We start from the raw sequence: 21,407 nt of genomic DNA, 5'->3' as shown, positions 1-21,407 counted from the left end.
ACTAGGAGATAGGGTGGTCAACCATCCTGGTTTGCCTGGGACGAGGGTAGTCCTGGGATGTGGGACCTTCAGTGTTAACACAGGGATGATTTGGTCACCCCACTGAGAGGTCAGACAGATGTGGCTGTCCCCCACCTCTACTCCCACCAAAATCAGATTAAGCACCTGTGGGGTTTTTTTTCCAATTTTTTTTTATTGTGGTAAAATATATATAACATAACATTTGCCCTTGTAAACATTTTTAAGTGTGCAGTTCAGTGGTATTAGGTACATCCATATATTGTGCAATCATTACCACCATCCAAGCACAGAACTTTTTTTATCTTGCAAAACTGGAACTCTGCGCCCATCAAACAATAACTCCCCTCCCCTCCTCCCCGACCACTGGCTATTGGCGCTCTACTTTGTCTCTCTGAACTTGACTACTCTAGGTACCTCATATATTAGTGGAATCATACAGTAGTTATTTTTGGCGACTGGCTTATTTCACCTAGCATGTCCTTAAGGATCATCCATTTTGTAGCATATGCCATAATTTCCTTCTAAGGCCAAATAATATTCCATTATATGGATATACCACATTTTGCTTATCCATTCATCTGTTGATGGACATTTGGGCTGCTTCTATGTTTTAGCTATTGTGAATAATGTTGCTGTGGATGGGGGTATACACATGTCTCTTTGAGACCCTGTTTTCAATTCTTTGGGGTATATACCCAAAAGTGGAGTTGCTGGATCATACAGTAAATCAATTTTTAATTTTTTGAGGAACCGTCATACTGTTTTCCACAGCCTTTGTACCATTTTATATTCTCAACAACAATACACAAGACTTCCAATTTCTTTATATCTTTGCCAACATTTGTTATTTTCTGTTTTTTTTTTGGCTGTAGCCATACTAATGGATGTGGGGTGGTATCTCATTGTGGTTTTGATTTAAGCATCTGTATTTTTTTATCAGTTTTATATAAGGGGGTTCCAGGTAAGTTTGTTTGCAAAGAAAGTGTTTCCCTCCTAAAAAGAAAAATTTAAACCCCTGTTCTAATGGAAAGAATAGGAGCTTGTCCCCTTGGTTAGCACAACATCAGATGGGGGAGGGATGTTGGGGTTACACATGGGCAGGAGGATGGAAGAAGCTGATTCGTACAATTTCTTGGGTCTCTATGCCAATTCCTGGACTTCTGAAACTAAGTTACTGGTGACACTGAGTCATTTGCCTTTTGTGCTTTGGTAAGCAATGTGCACTCCTCTCCTGGACCTTCAGTCCTGCTTGACTGCTTCCCCTATTCAAAGGAGCAGGGCTAGGGGCGCCTGAGTGGCTCAGTCGTTAAGCGTATGCGTTCGGCTCAGGTCATGATCCCAGGGTCCTGGGATTGAGACCCGCATCGGGCTCCCTGCTCGGCGGGAAGACTGCTTCTCCATCTCCCACCCCCTGCTTGTGTTCCCTCTCTCGCTGTGTCTCTCTCTGTCAAAATAAATAAATAAAATCTTAAAACAACAACAACAACAAAAAAAAAAACCCCAAAGGAGCAGGGCTGGGCTGGGGGAGGGGGACTTGGGAAGGATTAAGGCTCCAAGGTTTTTATCTTTTAGGTGAAGTTGTTTTTGTTTTACACACGGCAACGTACAACAATGGTGGGGCCCACGATAGACTGTATGTTAGTTTCCTGAATTTTACTGTTTTCTCAGCCATTCCCAGGGCACTTTTGCTGAATGCTGAAAATCAGAGCCTTTGTCTACAGCTCTTTTCAGCCAACCCTTCCTCAGATGTTCATTGCTACCAGAGAAGGAAGTGGGGTAGGTTCAGCTGGATTTGCCCTAGCTGCACCCATGCTGACTTGCAGTGCGCATTTCCTTTTTTAAGTGCCAACAAAGGGTTTCTTACCAAGAATTGCATAGGTATAGAATCTTGCCCAGTACAGAAGTAGCTGATTACTCTCAAGTTCATCCATCTTTCCCCTTCCTTTTGGGAAAGTTGGTTGCGTTTGCTGGTCTTTAATATTCTACAAACTCCCTGCCTCCCAAGAATCCACAAAGGTTATCAGTCTCTAACTGTATGTTGTCTCAGCTGCTAGAAAGGAATTCATGCAAGCCAAGGAATGAAATGTCATGCAATCTAACTACCCATCTTGGGCTTCTCATCTATGGAAATTATGCCCTTTCTAGACTGTAATGGGCAGAGAAGGGACAAATAAAAACCAGAGACCAAGAGTTCTGCTTTATCTCTTCCACCTGCTCAGTTAACACTCTTTGTTCATTCATTAATTCATTTACTCATTCATGTATTCTGTAAATAATTACTGAATGCATACTATGAGCTAAGCACTGTCCAGGAACCAGAGATTTAGCCATGAACAATTTGTATAGGGTCTTCTGCAAATATAAGCAAGTAATAGGCCTTTGGCCCTTTTTCTTAAAACAAAACAGGGGCGCCTGGGTGGCTCAGTGGATTGAGCATCCAACTCTTGGTTTTGGTTCATGTCATGATCTCCGGGTCATGGGATCGAGCCCCGTGTCACGCTCTGTGCTCAGCATAGGGTCTGCTTGAGATTCTCTCCCTCTCCCTCCTCACACTCTCTCTCTCAAATAAATAAATAAATCTTTAAAAACAAAACAAAAGCTTTCATTGTGATTCATCATTTAAAAAGCAACAATATGAAGAAATTTGGAAAATAACTAAGCAAAACTAAGTAAGCAGAAATCCCCTGTGATTCCACAGTCATATTTTTTAAAAAAGATTTATTTATTTTGAGAGAGAGAGAGAGAGAGAGAGAGCGTGAGAGCATGTGCGTGGGGTTGGGGGAAGGGCAGAGGGAGAGAGTCCCAAGGAGACTCCCCACTGAGTGCTGAGCTTGATGTGGGGCTTGATCCCACAACCCTGAGATCACAACCCCAGTGGAAATCAAGAGCCAGTTGCTTAAGTAACTGAGCCACCCAGGTGCCCCATCCCAGTCACATTTTTAGATGTCTCTTTGTCTTTTCCCTCTGCCTGCTTTCTCCCTAGCTGAGATGACACTGAACAAACCAATTTCATAACCCATGCTTTGACATATGGTGAACAGTTTCATTTCATTATAGAATTCTATGTGTAGCTTAAAATAATTTTTTTTAAAGATTTTATTTATTTGACACAGAGAGAGCGACAGCGAGAGAGGGAACACGAGCAGGGGGAGTGGGAGAGGGAGAAGCAGGCTTCCCACCGAGCAGGGGCCCGATGCGGGGTTCGATCCCAGGGTCCTGGGATCATGACCTGAGCTGAAGGCAGACACTTAACGACTGAGCCACCCAGGTGCCCCTAGCTTAAAATAATTTTTAACAAAAATGGTGCATGCTTTTTATAGAATCTTGAAGAAAATAAAAAAGTGGAAAAACTCCATTTACCACTATTAATATTTTAATGCGTAACTTTCCAGTCATTTTTCTATACACGATCATTATACATATTATATACATATACAATGAAAAAATGGGGTCATACTTAAATGCTCTTTTCTATAACTGGATTTTTATAATTATTTTTACTTATTACTGAGTAACATAAAATGTGGATTGAGAATAAAGAGACACACTACAACAAACATCGCTGGACCTGGCATCTGGTGGGCCCCTCTGCAATTCCATCCCCTGCCTCTCTTCCTCTGAGTGATTCTCTCCCAAATATTGTCTATACTGCACTCTGGCTCATCTTATAGTTTCACCACGCATATTTGAATCTTCAACAACATATTTTTAGTTTTGTCTGTTTTTGAACCTTATATAAATAGAATCATTATATGCATGGCTTTTTTTCTCTCCACATTACGCTTCTGAGGTTCACCCACGCTCCTGGGTATAGCTGCCGTGCATTTACTTTCATTCCTGGGGACATTTCAGTGTATGGGTATACACCGTGTATCCATGTTTTCATTTGCCTCCTTTTATGTTTGCTAAAGCCAACATCGCTGCCGCGGGTCCTGGCGTTCCAGTGTGAGGGTATTTGTGGGAGGCATCCAGGAGCGGGGCTCTGGGTCTTTGGCTGTGCACACCTTTACTGTACCCGATGGCAACAGTACTTTTCAAAATGCTAGGACCAGTTCACACTTGCAGCAGCCATGGGACGTGCCGGATGTTCCATAGTCTCGCCAATATTGATACTTCTCAAATTTAACATTTAATGGAATTTGGAGGGAAGGACACAGGAGGAAGGAAGGAACACTTTATTCGTTCCAAACTTAGAATCTAGAACTGGGTACCCTTCGTCAATACGTATTGCTGGTTTGATGAATTCCTTATAATGTTTGCCTAGACCCTGCTCACGGCAGCCACTGAAATCCTCTGAGTGACCGAAGGGGGAAGGGGGAGGGGGAGTAAGACCGAGCCACGTGACCTCTTGAAACATTTAGTAAATAACAGAATTCGAAATGGAAAAGGAATTTACAACCATAACATAGCGCACCTGAGTTGAAAATAAATGTCAAACAGAGCCCTAGAGTATGTCTGGAAGCAGCTTCTGATGTTTCCTGGCTCAGGTCCCGGTGCCCCAATCTGTTCACATCTGTGGCGCTTTTCTGGCTGGTTCCAGACTCCTCTGCGATCGAATTCCAGTTGCGGATGGATTCCTGGACCCACACATTGCTGGGATCAGCACAGACCTTTCCAGTCTCTCAGACGGAGGAAGCCACGGTGAGAGGGAGAAGTATATTAAAAAGGAACAATTTCATAGCAGAATGCTTGTGGGATTCTCTCTCTGTTCTGGGGATCTCAGAGCCAATCTCCTTCAGAGCCACATATACCCCCCAGCCCTCAAGGTCCCTAGACCTTTTTTCATTGCTATGGAAGCTGAGTTCCCCTCCTCTCTCTTCTCTGCATGGAGGTAGCTCGTCCTTGATTCCCTGTGGGCCCTGGGTCAATGCAGAAACACCCCAGGGATCCATGTTCTGCACACCTGGCGGGGCCCACCTGTCTGTGTCTCTGTCCACTCCTCGTCCTGCAGGATCTCTCTCTCTCCCCAGGATGGCAGGAGGACTGGCCCAAACATAGCACCAGGCTGGGAGCATGAGTGGCTGGTCTCTAACAGGACATTTGTGAGGGGCCCAGGGAGAAATGTACAAGAGGCAGCAAGGGTTTATCAATAATCTTTCCAAAGTTTTATTTTCCTGACTTTTTTCTTTTGCTTGTTTTCTGTTTCATTGCTTACCATTCTTATTATTTTCTTCCTTCTACCTACTTTGGGTTTAATCTGCTCAGTTTTTCCTGGTTTCTGGAGGTGGAGGCGTTATTCATTATTTCACACCTTTCTTCTTTTCGCACAGAAACATTTAAAGCTGTAAATCCTCTTCTCCGTCCTGCTTCATCTTCACAATGCCGATTTTTTATGTATGTTTTCATTACCATTTAGTTCAAAATGTTTTCTTATTTCCCTTGTGATTTCATCTTTGGCACATGAGCAGTTTAGAACTGCATTCTTTATTTCCAAATATTTGGGCATTTTCTATATTTCTTGTTGTTATAGATTTTTTTTTTCTTTTTTTTTTAATGTCTTATTTATTTATTCATGAGAGTCAGAGAGAGACAGAGAGAGAGAGGCAGAGGCAGAGGGAGAAGCAGGCTCCCCACCTAGCAGGGAGCCCGATGCGGGACTCGATCCCAGAAACCTGGGATCATGACCTGAGCCGAAGGCAGATGCCCAACCATCTGAGCCACCCAGGCGCCCTTGTTATAGATTTTTTTAAAAGATTTTATTTATTTATTTGAGAGAGAGAGAGAGAGCACAAGCAGGGGAAGCGGCAGGCAGAGGGAGAAGCAGGTTCCCCGCTGAGCAAGGAGCCCCACGTGGGACTCGATCCCAGCACCCTGGGATCATGACCTGAGCTGAAGGCACTTAACCAACTGAGCCACCCAGGTGCCCCTCTAATTAAATTCCATTATGCTCAGAGAATATACTCCCACTTCTGTAAACAAACTTCAGGCTTTTTTTTTTCTTAATTAGTTTCAGAGGTAGAATTTAGTGATTCATCAGTTGCAGCTAACACCCAGTGCTCATTACATCACGTGCTCTCCTTAATGTCCATCACCCAGTTACCCCATCCCCCCACCTCCCTCACCTCCAGCAACCCTCAGTTTGTTTCCTAGAGTTCAACATCTCTTATGGTTTGCCTCCCTCTCAATTTTCATCTTATTTTATTTTTCCTTCCCTTCCCTTATGTTCATCTGTTTTGTTTCTTAAATTCCACGTATGAGTGAAATCATATGGTATTTGTCTTCCTCTGACTGAGTTCACTTAACATAATACCCTCTGGTTCCATCCATGTCATTGCAAATGGTAAGATTTCATTTTTTTTGATGGCTATATTCCGTTGTGTGTGTGTGTGTGTGTGTGTGTGTGTGTGTATGACATTTTCTTTATCCATTCATCTGTCAGTGGACATTTAGGCTCTTTCCATAGTTTGGCTATTGTGGACTTTGCTGCTATAAACATTGGGGTGCAGGTGCCCCTTCGAATCACTATGTGTGTATCTTTTGGGTAAATGCCTAGTAGTGCAATTGCTGGGTCGTAGGGTAGCTCTATTTTCAACTTTTTGAGGAACCTCCATACTGTTTTCCAGAGTGGTTGCACCAGCTTGCATTCCCACCAACAGTGTAGGAGGGTTCCCCTTTCTCCGCATCCTCGCCAACATCTGTCATTTCCTGACTTGTTAATTTTAGCCATTCTGACTGGTGTGAGGTGGTATCTCATTGTGGCTTTGATTTGGATTTCCTTGATTCAGGCCTTTTTCAAAGTAAAGTGCCATATGTATTGTATTTATGTTAACTATTTAACATGTGTAAAACTGTGCTTTTACTCTGTTCCTATTTCTTTTTTGTGTGTGTTTCAGTGTTGTGCCCCAGCTCCGTCTTCCCCAAGCCCTGTGGTTTTTATTGCATGATTTTGCAGTGTGCAATTGTTTTCTAAGAATGCACATGTCATGGTCTTGCAGAACTAACTGTACCGCAATTTGTTTATCCACTCACTGCTTGATGGACATTTGTGTTCTATTTTGAAAGAAGTTTGGGATATATATTATATATATGTTATATATATATAATATATATATATTTGTTTTTTTTGTTTTTTTGTTTTTTTTTTTTAAGATTTTATTTATTTATTTTGACAGAGAGAGAGGCACAGCAAGAGAGGGAACACAAGCAGGGGGAGTGGGAGAGGGAGAAGCAGGCTTCCTGCGGAGCAGGGAGCCCGATGCGGGGCTCGATCCCAGGACCCCAGGATCATGACCTGAGCCGAAGGCAGACGCTTAATGACTGAGCCAGGCGCCCCTGTTTGTTTGTTTTTAGGCTCCTTGCCCAACCTGGGGCTTGAACTCAGGACCCTGAGATCAAGAGTCACATGCTCTATCAAGCTGAGCCAGCCAGGTGCCCCCGTTTGGGGATATTTTAAATAAAACTGTTATAAAGACTGTGTACAAGTCTTTGGACATAGAGATGAAAATTGTGGGAAATCAGAGGGGCAAATGTAAAGGTCCTGAGCTTGTGGGTAGAGCCTTGACCATGTCTTCATACAGGAGAACTTGGTGAGGAGCTCACTTTTCATTTGCACGCCAAGCTCCCTGGCTACCTGTTGTATTCAGTGCCACCAAGACCTGGCTCTTTCTTTCTAGATCCCTCAGATTCAGCTCCAGGTTCATGATGGACCCAGGCATCACTGGGGTTGGCATAGACCAGTTGGTCTCTTTTAGTCAAGCTAAATGGATGGAGAAGACAGAAGGATTCAGGAGGACATAGACAGCAGGGAAATTTCTGGGCCCACAGTGGCCCTTCCTTCCCTCTTTCTGACTTGACATCTCAGGGTCTATCATTTTCTCAGCAATCAGCTCTTATACTTGAAGGCCCCCAATTTCCTTGACAGTTTCATGGGGATCTCCTCCTAACAGCTTCTCTTCTGCTGTCACTTCCTTCCCCTTCTTCTGCACTTGGCCAGCTTCTTCTGGCTCCTTCCTGGCCCCGGACTAGCTCAGAAAGGAGCTGAGGGTCTCTTCTGTACTTGTGATGGGCCAGAGATCTGGGTATCCCCAGGATGGTGTCCAGTCTACCTCCCTATACCAATGGGGGCTGCTCTTTCCCCCAGGGCTTCCCCAGTTTCTCACCAGGAGTGAGTAGGAGGAGTGCCCTTACATGTCACTGAGCTTAGAGCACTGGCTGTCAGTTTCATAAGAGTCTGCTACAAAATCTTGAGGGATCCTCTGGTGGGTGTAAGAGAAGTAGCAGGAGGCTGGAGAGTTAACACCAACTGTAGAAGAAGGCACAGCATGAGACTGAGTCATTTAAAAGCCAAAGAAGATCAACTTCTTCTCCTTTATGCTAATCCCAAGAAAGGTCAAAAGGAACTAGAAAGTCATAGTATTTCTTAAAGTTGGGGAACACAGATGAACTGGGGCATGTGCTTTTTTTCCCTAGAAATTCCCATGTCTATCTCTCCATTTTGGTTTTTATTCTTTAAGAAACTTAAAATGTCTTATCTGGCCTTCTGCCTTTTTTAGGAGGAAAATTCATCTAGCCCAAGATGTTGCCATAGAACAGAGATCAAACTGGGATATCTCTTATGTCACCAAAACAACCGGGCTTTTGAGAATAGCTGACATGAATCTAAACTTACCTGCACCGATGGGAAGTGAATAGACCTGGAGTATGCCTCTTGCCAGCTGTTATTCAGTGAATTTGGCCTCAATTATTTTATCTATAAAGTGGAACTTACCTCCTCTGCTCTCTATCCTCTCTCTCCGAACTACTTGATAGAATATGATAGACTGGACCCTTTTGAAAGAGAGACCAGAGTTCAAATCCCCATGTTGAGTGCTCTATTTTCACTCGAGTGATCTTTGTCATCAGGACATTTTTGAGTGTGACATCTGAAAAAGCCAGAAGGGATGGTAGACTGACATGGTATTGAGAAGGTCATCATGGTGAGTCTTGAATGCCTCCATGATGCTGGGTGGGCAGGAGATTCTGAGATCAAGCATTGGCACAGCTAAGACAAGACTTGGGTACTTGCAGCTGGCACCAGGTTCAAGCCATTACCCCTTCTCTTTATAGAAAGCCCCATGGCATTGGAGGATGGAAACTGGGGGTGATGGGCAGCGAAGATTTTAATGATAATGTTGGTGTCATGCTGTGAGTTGCTCAGCTCAGGGTTTGTCAACACCCTCTGCTTAACACAGCTCTTCAAATGTAGCTCAATTTCTCCATCAGTTGGGGGCACATCTCAGAAAATTGTTTGCTAATTCATTGAGATTATTCTAAAGAAATTACTTCTGTAGTTAGTGCATGGCCAGGAGTTGGTATCACCACAGGCCTCCTTGCAAAGACAGATATATCGGTGAACTGTGGGCTGACTGTTTCTCTCCCATAGAGCAGAAGGTGCTGATGCTATTTTACAACTGCTCTGACCACACAAATGTGATATAAATTATGATGTCACAAGCCGTCCTATCATAAATAACCCTCACCTCTGCACTGGAAGGTCCGTTTCTAGGATGGCTTCCTCAGTCACATGTCTGGTACCTGGGTTGGGTTGGTTGAAAGATAGAGTCAACTTGGACTGTCAACAGGAGCTGTCTACATGTGGCCCTTCCAGGCTGGCAGTCTTAGGGCTCTAAGATGACTGTTCCTGGTGAACAAGGTGGAAGGTGCGTGGCCCTCCACGACCTAGCCACAGAAGTCATGTTGCATCTCCTCCACTGTAATGGAAGCAGTCACAAGCCTGTCCAGACTCAAGGACGGGGGAACTAGAGCCCACCTCTCATGAGAGGAATGTCAGAGAAATTGTGGTTACGTTTTAAAACCTCTATGATATCATTTTACCTGTAAATATTTGTATTAGTTTCTTATTGCTGCTGTAACAAATTACCACAAGCTCAGTCACTCAAAACAACACATTTATTTTTGTATAGTTCTGGAGGTCAGAAGTCCTGAAATGGGTCTCAATGGGTTAAAACCAAGGTGTCTGCAGGGCTGCATTCCTTTTTGGGGGCTCTACGGGAGAATCCATTTTCTTGTCTTTTTTGGCTTCTAGAAGGTGCCCACATTCCTTGAATATAGCCAACAATGGCTGCTCAAGTCTTTCTCACATTGCGTCACTCTGACACTGACCTTCCTGCCTCCCTTATAAGGATCCCTGGGATTACGTTGGGCCCACTCAGATAATCTAGGGTAATCTCCCCATCTCAGAGTCAGTGGATAGCAATCTTGATTCCCTCAGACTTCGTAACATAACATGTTCACAACTTCCAGGGATTAAGACATGGACATCTTTGTGGGGGCGGGGGGAAGGTGACATTATTTTACCTACCTCACTATTTTAGTCTGTAACTTTAAAAATAAGGATTAAAAAACCCACAGTCAACAATACCACTGCTTATTTGTGGTCTGTGTATCCTCTTCATTGAAATGTTCCTTCGTGCCTCTTGCCCATTTTCTAATTGGACTGTTTGTTTGTTACTGTTGAGTTTTCAGAGTTCTTTACATATTTCAAATATAAGTCCTTTGCCAAATCTGTGGTTTGCAGATATTTTCTCTCATTCTTTAGCTTGTCTTTCACCTTGTTGACAGGGTCTTTGGAAAAGCAAAACTATAAAGTTTCAAGGAAGTCCAATTTATGAGAATTTCCTTTTATGGATTGTACTTTTGGTGTCAAACGTAAAAACTCTTTGCCTAGTCTTAAGTCCTGAAGATTTTCTCCTATTTTTTTTTCCTAAAAGCTTTATAGCTTTATGTTTTACATTTAGGTCCATGATCCATTTTGAGTTAATTTTTTGCATAAGGTGTTAGTTGAGGTCAAGGTCATGTTCTTTGGTCTACAGATGTTCAGTTGTTCCAGCACCATTTGTTAAAAGGCTATACTTCCTCCATTATTTCTTCTATAAACATTTGACAGAGCTTGCTTATGGAACCAGCTAGGTAGGAAGATTTTTTCCCCCAAAGGATTTTAATTACTGATTTAATTCATTAATACAAATAGGACCATTCGTATTTTCCGTATCTCCTTGTTTCATAGTCTTCTTGTATCAGTCAATTATATATCTGAGAAGGGAGGAAAGGAACAGGAAAATTTAGCAAGCATGTGCCAGCCTGAGCTGGGGAAGTACCCTGGGTTTGGAATCTGAGGGTGCTTGATCAAGCAACCTGGAACACAAGACTGGATAAGGGGGAGCTTATTGACTTGGGAGTACTTTTTCTGGGTACAGGTTATAACTACCTGGCAAGGATCCCAAGGGTTGGTAAAAATTTGCTGCCAGGAAAGCTCTAGAAGCCTGGAGAAAGCAATGGATCATGCTAAGTGAAGTTAAAATACCTGACTTGCCATGACAGATGGAGGAGAAAGGGATGAAGAGGTTCATGGAAGTGAGCATGCTGGAAAGGATATATTGTGCGGGGTTGGAAGACCCACCAGATTATGTTCCATGGGAAATCCCAGAGAACATACTATTTACCAAAGCCATCAGGACTCACTGGTGAGAGGGACACCAGCATCTCTAAAAAGTTCAGTGGTATCTCTCCTCCGTAAGTTAGGGCTGATGGTAGGAGGGGCTGGCATTACACTTGGCCCTTTGATAGTAACAGGGATGATGTCCTCCCTCTTTGAATCTTCAAAATCATACCTTTCATCAGTTTTGTAAAAATTTTAGCCATTTATCTCTTCAGATGCATCTGTCTTGTCCTCTCATTTTGGGACTCCGGTTAACCAGATGACAGACACATTTTCATATTCTCTCTTTTGTATTTTCTATTCTTCTGTTTCTCCTTGCTTCATTTTGATATGTTTTAACTTTACCAACATTTCTTCTGTTGTGTTTAATCTGCTCTGAATTTTTATTTCAGTTATTGAATTTTTCAGTTCTGAATTTATTTTTGACTTTTACAAATCTGCTTTGATACTCATTGCAGTTTTTAGTGCCTTGCCAAAAAGTTCAAGCTTTGTTTGTCAAACATTTGTGGCATTAACTGGGATCATGTTTTAAAAAATGCCAGGGTTTGAGGGGCGCCTGGGTGGCTCAGTCGGTTGGGCATCTGCCTTTGGCTCGGGTCGTGGTCCCAGGGTCCTGGGATCGAGCCCTGCATCGGGCTCTCTGCTCCACAGGCACCCTGCTTCTCTCTCTCTCCCTCTGCCTGTTGCTCCCCCTGCTTATGCCCTCTCTCTCTGTCAAATGAATGAATAAAATCTTAAAAAAAAAAAAATTCAGTGTTTGAGATTTTTTAGACCATGCAGGTGTCTGAAGCTGGCCCCCAGTCTGTTCAGGGGCTGGTTCATTTTTAATTTACTTTTATTTCCAAGGCATCAACCCAAAAAGTGGATTGTTTCCTAAGGCCCCTTCCTTGGGGCTGTCAGCCCTGGACTTTCAGTTTTCCTCCAGCCCATCCATGCCGTGAAAAGTTCAGATTACCTCCCCAGCAGCCTCTTCTGAATTGCAAACATCTTTAGAAGAGGTCTCAAATGCCAGGCTCACATCCATGGATTTCTTTTTTTTTCTTTTTCTTTTTTTTAAGATTGTTATTTATCTATTTGACAGAGAGAGAGAGAGAGAGACAGCTAGAGAAGGAGCACAAGCGGGGGGGTGGGGGGTGGGAGAGGGAGAAGCAGGCTTCCCGTGGAGCAGGGAGCCCTATACGGGGCTCCATCACAGGACCCCGGGATCATGACCTGAGCCAAAGGCAGACACTTAACCCACTGAGCCACCCAGGCGCCCCCCGCGCCATTTTTTTTTTTTCACATCCATGGATTTCTGTTTTTCTGGGCTCTTAGACCAACAATTCCTTACTCCTTGCTTGCCTAGTGTAGACTCTCGTATCAGGGAATTGTGTATTCCTAGTAAATCTGTTTCAGGTAGAACATGGGCACATTGAGAGACTGTTCCCTAGTGGTTAATTAAGAGTGTGGGACTTGCTCTGGTCTGCAGGTTTGACTCCAACATTACTAGCTGTGTGACCTCAGGCGAGTTTCTTAACCGTACTGAGATTCTGTTTCCTCATGTCAAAGGGACATAAGCAGTATATACAACACAGTGATATTTTGGAGGCTAGACAATGCACATCAATTCCCTGGTACAGGCTGTGGCTCATAGTAAATCCTCGAAAACTGTTAGCCTTTATTCTTAAAAAAGCTGAACTCATGAAAATGCATAAACATGCATGATAGAATGCCTTGCTTTATTTTTTTAAAATTTTTATTGTTATGTTAATCCCCATACATTACATCATTAGTTTCTGATGTAGTGTTCCATGATTCATTGTTTGTGCATAACACCCAGTGCTCCATGCAGAACGTGCCCTCTTTAATACCCATCACCAGGCTAACCCATCCTCCCACCCCCTTCCCCTCTAGAACCCTGTTTGTTTCTCAGGGTCCATCATCTCTCATGGTTCTTCTCCCCCTCGGATTTCCCCCCCTTCAGAATGCCTTGCTTTATTGTTCATTTAAGTGGTGGATTTCCCGGGTGCATATAAATTTGCATTTGTTTTGAATACTTTGCTTATTCTTCAGCCTATGAGGACTGCATCACCCGCATAAAGCCTGGTATCATTAGAATGACACTCATCCTTTTTCTCTTGTCTTCCCTTCCTACTCAGATGCCCCTAATCATTCCCTCTCATTCTTTCCAACCAATGAAACTGCTTTGTCAGGGAAACCAAAGCAAACCAAAGAATAGACAAAACTCCAAGTTTCACTTAAGAGAACAAAAAGAGTCTTTATTATTCTGACATGCATAACAAAATGAAGGGCTCATAAAAACTCAATATGCATCTGTTGATGGATTTGGCCCAATGTCTACCCAGAGATAGGAGCAGTCTTTCACTATCACCCTCAATATGGCAACCACTGTATGATTGACTGGGAAGGGACTTAGGGATAAGAGGGTGTCACATAAGAGAAGAACACCAAATAATAAAACAATTTATAATATTTAAATAGCTTGACTAAATTAGTTTTCAGTATGTGGTTAGGAGTAGAGAGAGGGAATTTCTGGAGTTGTAGAGACAGTTCTCTGGTTCAGGTCCCTGGTACTCAATCTACCCATACCTCTAATGGGTTCCTTCTGGACCACTTGGATTCTCTCCAGGTCCCTGATGTATTCCTGGACCCAGGCACTGCTGGGGTTGGCACAGAAATACTGGCCCTGTTTGGTGACAAAGCTGTGGAGAAGGCAGAAGTATTATATAGAGAATGAGTAAGGATATTATTGACCGCTTGTGGCCCCTTCGTCTTTATCCCTGTGGGCAGCTTAGGGCTGGTCCACCTTATCAAGGCATCATTTCCCAAACCTCAGGGACTCCTGGTTCTTCCCTGAGTGATTTATGGCGATAACCTCGGCCACTTCCTTTCTGCTGTCTCTTTCTTCCTTCTCTTCCCTCTACTTCTGGGCACATGCTCCCTGGCTTCCTGCGCGCCCATCCCATGTCAGGAAAGAGCTCAGTGGTCTCTCTCTGTGTCCTGCATGCACAAAAGGCCCCCAGAGGGCCAGGCCTTCTCAGGACAGCTCCTTATCCACCAGCTGGAGCATCCCTGCTCAGACTCCTGTGGACACTCCCAACCCCCGTGTCCTGTGTTTCCCCAGGGTTGGGCAGGAAGAATGACACCTGACACCATGTTTGGGGAACTGGCCACTGGTCTTAAAATAGGCAACCACAAGGTTGTGGGGGACCTGCAGGGATGTGTAGGCAAAGCAGCAGGGGGATGTGGTGTAAACTTTATCTGTGAGGGAGCAAGAACAGTAGAAGTTGCTCAGGAGCATAGGCAAGCCCGAGAGGGTCTGGAAGAAGTGGAGAGAGATAGCATAGCTCAGAGTTGAGGCTTAGGAGGAAAAGGAAACTGGAAATAATTTGGCTTTTTTGTTTATTTGTTTGTTTCTTGTGATTTCCCTAGTCTTGTCTCTGGTTTTGTCTATTTTGGGCTCTGTCTTACTCTACAAGGAACCAGCCTATAGAGAGTCAACTCCCTTCTCCTAACTTCCTTTGGGGACTTTTTTTTTTTTTTTCCGAATCCATTAAATCATACAGATACTGAGTGAGTGTAGGAACAATTTTATAACTCTTCTAAAACTTACCAGCAGCAATAGGATCCGAATAGAAGATCTAGATTCTACCGCATATTAATAACCCAATAAACTAGGCTGCAGTGATCTCATCTGAAAAATAAGATCAAACCTCTCCTAATTCCCATTCCACAGCCCAGATCAATAAGCTCCTTTTGAACCCTCTTGAAGAAAATAGTCGTGTCACTTTGAAAGCCCACTTGGGGCTCTCTAATTTCACATGGGGGTTCTCAGGCCACAGCAGTAGGAAGATGGGGACTGACTTCTGGCCAGAGTGTGGGAGCAACTGTTGAAGGCAAGTGGACAACAGACTGACCTTGTGCATAGGAGCAGAGGGTCATGGTGCACAGGAGGGCAAAGATGGCAGCCATAAGGCCCCTCATGATGCTGGACAGGTGGATGAGTGTGGGCAGAGCTGAGGTGGGGCTTGGGAACTCACTACTGCTGGACTCCTGGGATCTGAGCTATCTCACGTCCTTTTATTAGGCAGCCCTGCGGCCATGGGAACATAGAAATTAGAGGTGCCTAAGCAAGAAATTTAAGTATGGTGTTGTCATGTGAGTTGTACAACCCAGGGTTGCCTATAGTTAGAAGAGAAGTTCAGGGTGCACACCAGAAAGTTTCAATTGTTAATTTGATTGGGGTGCTTGAGAAGAAGTAATTTCTCCAGATGGGTGACGAGCCTCCTTCCGCAAAGCAGAGTGCTCTGATGGACTTCCACAGTAATTCTGACCATATAAATGTGACAGGGGTAATCATGTCATTCAGTCTCAAGCAGAGTAGAAGCCAAGCTTATACTATGTATATACATATACATATGTACAACTACATCCTAAGGAAAGAAGAGAATTGGAAAGCCTGGAGGCACAAGAATTGTAAAAATAAGGATTAGCTTTCCAGGAATTGGTCTATTTATCAAATATTCATCATAGATCTATAATGAAGTCCGGATCTAATCCTGGATGAAGGTCAGCAGCCTTACAAATGTCCATACTCTTTCAACCAGAGGTGACTTCTCAGAATCTATCCTATGGAAATGAACTCACAAATGGGAAAAACTTTAGGGACCATGTTATTTGGCGCATCTTATCTACAATCAAATAATTGACCCCAAGCTACATACTCTACAGTATTGGAATAATAAAGTTAATACACGGATGGACCACTTAAACACATAGAATGACATGAAAATACTTGATTTTTACTATTAAATATTAAAAGGATAGATGCAAAATGTCAAATGTAGTTTTATTTCAAAAATCCTAGGAAGGAAAAAAAAATCCAGAAAGAAAACCCTCTGCCTCTGCCTATCTGCTCCTCAGCCCATGTCCCATGGGTTGTCTTTCTTCTACATGACCCGCTTCTCTCTGGGAGGGAGGAATGATTCTGATGTTAAACAAGGAGAGGGATGCTGGCTGCCGGTGTCACCGGGAATATCAACAAATCCGGGACGGATCTGGAGGGAAAGAAGAGAAACAGTAGGAGCAGTGTGGTGTCTACCCTCAGTGTGAGGAAGCAGCAAACAAGCGTCTGAGAAAACGCGAGTTAACTTCTCCCATCCTCTGAGGGGCCTGGGGGGCAGTTTACAGAGCTGTCACTGCTCAGAGCTGCAGAGTAAGGCGCACAAGGAACCAAAGAAGCCAACCATTTCTTGTTGATCTTGAATTTTTGTTTTGAATCTCTGTCTTAGTCTCTAGCTCCCTCTTGAGGAAGTCTGACTATTGGAACCATGGGCCCTCTTTCCACCTCTTTCAGGGAAACTTCGTCTGGTCTACAGAGATATTTCCCAGAAGACCTCATCTTCTGTAAGTCACCCAAAACGTGGAGCTCCTTGGGAGAATTGAGGGAAATCTGCCATTTGGCTCATCCTAGGAGCCAAATAGACCGGGCATCTGCATCTTGTTAGAGACTGAGTTAGGCCTCAATTTTCTCAGCTACACATGGGTCCTGGTCTTCCTCTGCCGCTCAGACCCAGAGACTAGGATAGATAAAACTCCTTGGGAAACAGCCTAGAACATTTTGAAACCTTCTGTGAAGTTCTTTGCTTTCATTTAGGGACTCTCCAGCTATAGGAAAGTGATATGGTTTAGGCATCTATCCAGAGCATTGCAACACAACTTTAACAGCAAGAAAGGATAAGGGTTGAGAGTCTTGTGGTGTGGACAAGACCGTGAACTGAGAGCCGTGTGAGGAGATGGTCAACCAGGGCAGCTGTGGAGACCTTAACAAAGTTGCACTTGGAGGAGTGTGGGCAAAGCCAAGTCAGGACTGGACACTCACTGCTGCCTATATCCTTCTGGGGTCCCAGCCATGTCCTTGTCCTTTTATAGGCAACTCTGGAGCATGGGGACCCAATGACTGGGGATGGCCAGAAGCTGCTGTGTGGTATCATGTTATGAGTCACATATGTTGGGGTACCTGAGGTCGCACATGGACGTTCAGGGTACACAAGAATAACTGAGTTGCTTACTTGTTGGGACTCACTGTGTGGGAACGTTGTGGACAGTGACAGGAGGTGAGGTGATGTTTGTGTTAGAGCTCTAAGGGCATGGAGAGATCTACAGATTAACGATTCCTCCCACAGAGCAGATGTAAGTTCTGCTACAGCTCTTCCGACCGCATAGGCTGACATCCGTGGTGATGCTTCAGCATCCTGGGCACATGGGTCACACTTAAACCACACCCTGGGTGAAAAGGACCATGACATCATGTTGATCAGAGTGTTTCTAAGGAAATGATTACCAGTGAGGGGGAAACCAGGAGTTGTCACCAGGGGACCAGGCTAAGCTGGTTCCTTCTACCAGAACAGATCTATGAACTGCACCATTCTCTTTCCCATCCGCAAAGCAGACACGTCTAATGTTCTCCACTGGTGTTTTGGCTACACAGATGTGACGTATATAATGATGCCCCTGAGGCTTGAGTAGCCCGATCTATGTTGGATCTAGACCCAGACGGACAGAATCGAATTGGGGAACTCCAGACCCCAAGCATGACAAGAGTGACAAAACCCGCTTTTTAATCACTGTTTCATTCACCAAACATTCACAAGTCTCTATCATATGCCATCACTGGGTTTGACAATAGGGAATAAAAACACATATTGCATATGGGGTATCTATATAAATCGGGAGCCTTAAGTGTCCCTGCTTTTTGGCCCTGAAAGTCAACAGCTAGGAAAATATCCGATAGAAATAACCTCATGTATGGAGAACATTTTATGGATGTAGATGTTTGGTACAGTTTATTTATAAAACAATTAAAAACTAAATTAAAAACTGGAACTAGTCCAAATGTAATAGCGTAATGGTCTGTAATCATTGAGCTGTAATCAATGAATTGTAATAGTGCATGATCATATTGATGCACTAGGCTTATGGTTGAGTAAATTAGGCAGCTCTTAAAAATACTGGAACGATCTGGGAAAGTCTTACAATATTAAGTATAAATAACAAAAATACAAAATTACATTCATATCATGATTACAATAATGCCCCTCACCCCCCAGACATACAGTAAAAAGAAGTGAGAAAGCAGGTAAGCAAACAGAACTATCATAGGCCTAGAAAAAAATGCACTTGAGAGAAATAAACCAAAATGTTAATAGTGGCTAGCTTTGGGTAATAACATTTTTCCTACCTTCGAGGAAAGAAATTTTACTCAAATTATGCCTCAGAATTCATATATGCCACAATAAGACAGGAAGAATGTAGAGGTAAACCACCCACATCCTTATACTGGCACTTGCTCTGCTGTTTACCTAGCTTTCAGAAATAAAGTAAGTTTTAATCTTTTCTATTTTATATATTTTTGAATTAGCTTTTGCTGGGGCACCTGGCTGGCTCAGTTGGAAGAGCATGCGGCTCTTGATCTCGGTATCATGAGTTCAAACTCCACGTTGGGTGTAGAGATTACTTAAAAATAAAATCTTTAAAATAAAATTAGCTTTTGCTACTTTTGGGGGGTGATCTATAGTTCACATTACAAATCAAGAAAAAAAAACCCAATTTGAATTAAAAACACTAGTAATGTTGCTTTTTCTCTACTCCTATGAGACTCCCTTAGAAGCCTGTGGAGAAGACTTTGTGAAGACCTGATGCCTGAGCAGTAGCAACCATTTTGTAACCATGAAGTGACAATCTCCTTTTCCCCAGAGAAAAGCCAACAAAATGTTGGGGGAAAGGGAAACATTTTAAGAAAAGAGTTCCTGATGATGTCATTGAACTGCCAGACAAACTTTGGAAATGCCATCTTGATTTTATAATAAGAACACAGGAAATGTTCTAGGGTTTTTGAGGAACAAGGACTTCCTTTGAACATTTCTTCACTTTCTCAGTTTTTAAGGGCTAATTATTATCATAAGATGTGAATATATCATAAATGATTTAATTGTATTAATTTTAATTTATTACTTTTATTTTTTTTTTGCTTTTTAAAAAAATTACTTCTTTTTAAAAAAATCTTATTATTATTATTATTTTTTAAAGTAGGCTCCACGCCCAGCATGGAGCCCAACACAGGGCTGGAACTCACGGTCCTGAGATCATGACCTGAGCTGAGATCAAGTCTAACGCTTGACCAACCGAGCCACCCAGACACCCTGTAGGTCCTTTTTAAATTGTTACAAATAAGCTGTGACAAACACCATTATGCATACAGTTTTCTTCATTTTTCTATTTCTATGCAGAAGACAGATCTTTGGCAGAGTACTTTGCTGGTCAAAGGGTAACAACAGTTTAAGGCTCATCATTCACATTAGCCGCCGCCCCCCCCCACCCCGTTAGCCCAACTAACCCAGGGACGAGCTCTTTTGTGGGGGTCTCAGCCTTCTGATAGTGATGCTATGAGCTCAAAATGCTGGGCTACGTAGCTACTGCTGGTGGTGAGCTCCCCAGACATCTCCCCGAAAGGAGCCAAGGTTGTGGCCCGATGGGCCTTTGTGGTTCTTATTATGATTGTGAGGCTCGCACCTCAGCAGCAACCGTCAGGGAAATTTTAAAATACAAGGTTTATTACTCACAGGGGTACACAGCATGCCCGCCCCCCCCCCCAGTGAGGTCACTGGTAAAGAGAGAGGGAGAGCATAGACCTGGGGTTCTGTCTTTATTGGGGTTAAGGGTGGGGTGCCCGGCGCTCTGTGGGTTCCCTATTGGTAAATGTAAAGCCTAAGCGCAGGAATTAGAGTGCAGGAAGGGAAAAGCAGGGTTGCTCAAGTGGCCAGCTGTCTAATTTATGGGCAGGGCAGCCTGGCTCTTTAAATGGCAATATGCCCTTGGCACGGAGGCCTCGGCAGTCCAGAGCTGACATTACAATCAGCAGGGCTCATTGCCGGGCACCGCCACTCCCCGGCCGACTGCAGAGACCTGTGCGTGTTTGATGACGGAGCGGAAGTCTGCAAGGCCAGCCTCCGCCCTGCCCCTCGAGGAGCTGAGGCTTCCCCAGTTCTGCTGTCTCCAGCCGGGGTGTGTTCTAGCTTGGGGTGTGCTCCTCCAGACTCCATGGCATTATCATCTGTGTCACCTGATGCCATCTGAACAGCTGGGGTGCACGGCAGGAGGCTCTGTGGCAGAAATGCTTGATCTCCGGATCTGCTCTTGTGAGAAGGCACCTGCTAACCAGGTCACACCAGCATCTCACCTCCTCTCGCTATAGAAACCATTTCCCCCTCAAGAGGCAACCGAACCACGGTTGCAAATAGCCTGAACTTTTGTGGCGACCAGAGCTCTCCTGCCTTAGGCGACTCACAGCATGACACCAACACCAGTGATTTTAAATATCCCCCCTTGGTTTCCTCAACTTTCTGTCTTCTAATGCCCCGAGGCTGCCTATAAAGAGAAAGACAGGGTTTAGACCCCAGAAGGCGGCAGCAGCTGCAGGTCTCCCGTCCCAGCTCCGCTTGGCCACCGCTCGAGTTCACACTCTCTGCTGCCCAGTGCCATGGAGGTCCCCGCCGCTGTCCCAGCCGTCCTGCTTCTCACCGCGACACTCTGTTCCCAGACCTACTCTTCCTCATGGGAGTCTGTCCTCCCTTCCTCCTTTTGCCCCTGTCCTCCCACTCTCTGGCCCTAGCTTGGACCCCAGGGCCAAAGTCTTGTGCCTGAGCCCCTCTAAGTAGAGAACTTCAGAGAGATTTCCGAGACTATTTGCTGAGGAGGAGTTTCTTTCCCATAGTGTTTTAGCCATTCTGTTGTCCAGCTCTGCGAGAGAGTGGGAGGAAGTCCCATTCTAAGGATGGAAAAATGGACGCCCATAGCCGTATCTGAGGTGAGGGCTGGAGGCTTACAGTGGCCAGAGTTAACAAATAAAAATACAGAATGAACAATTTTTTAATATAAGTATGTCCCAGGC

General features: G+C 44.0%; 1 protein-coding gene across 1 annotated transcript; it reads right to left on the bottom strand.

Moving 5' to 3' along the window:
• Nucleotides 1-8,144: 8,144 nt before the first annotated feature.
• On the bottom strand, nucleotides 8,145-15,442 carry LOC116647703 (C-C motif chemokine 3-like). The gene is made up of 4 exons (XM_032429249.1): nucleotides 15,376-15,442; nucleotides 14,605-14,719; nucleotides 14,048-14,160; nucleotides 8,145-8,263 (listed from the first exon to the last, which is right to left on the bottom strand). The coding sequence occupies exons 1-4, from the start codon at nucleotides 15,440-15,442 to the stop codon at nucleotides 8,145-8,147; spliced, it is 414 nt and encodes a 137-aa protein (XP_032285140.1).
• Nucleotides 15,443-21,407: the final 5,965 nt, after the last annotated feature.

This window comes from Phoca vitulina, unplaced genomic scaffold (genome assembly GCF_004348235.1).
Source record: "Phoca vitulina isolate PV1807 unplaced genomic scaffold, GSC_HSeal_1.0 scaffold40, whole genome shotgun sequence".
Taxonomy (NCBI): Eukaryota; Metazoa; Chordata; class Mammalia; order Carnivora; family Phocidae; genus Phoca; species Phoca vitulina.
This window is presented reverse-complemented; position numbering and strand designations above follow the sequence as displayed.

Bases quoted from the DNA above. Each gene is read 5' to 3' on its own strand.
- LOC116647703 (XM_032429249.1), bottom strand. From the start codon at position 15,442: ATGAGGGGCCTTATGGCTGCCATCTTTGCCCTCCTGTGCACCATGACC. The intron at 14,720-15,375 runs GTCAGTCTGTTG...GCTCCCTCACAG, and splicing joins CCTCTGCTCCTATGCACAAG to ATAAAGTTTACACCACATCC. The intron at 14,161-14,604 runs GTGTCATTCTTC...CCTTCTCCACAG, and splicing joins TTCCCCAAACATGGTGTCAG to CTTTGTCACCAAACAGGGCC.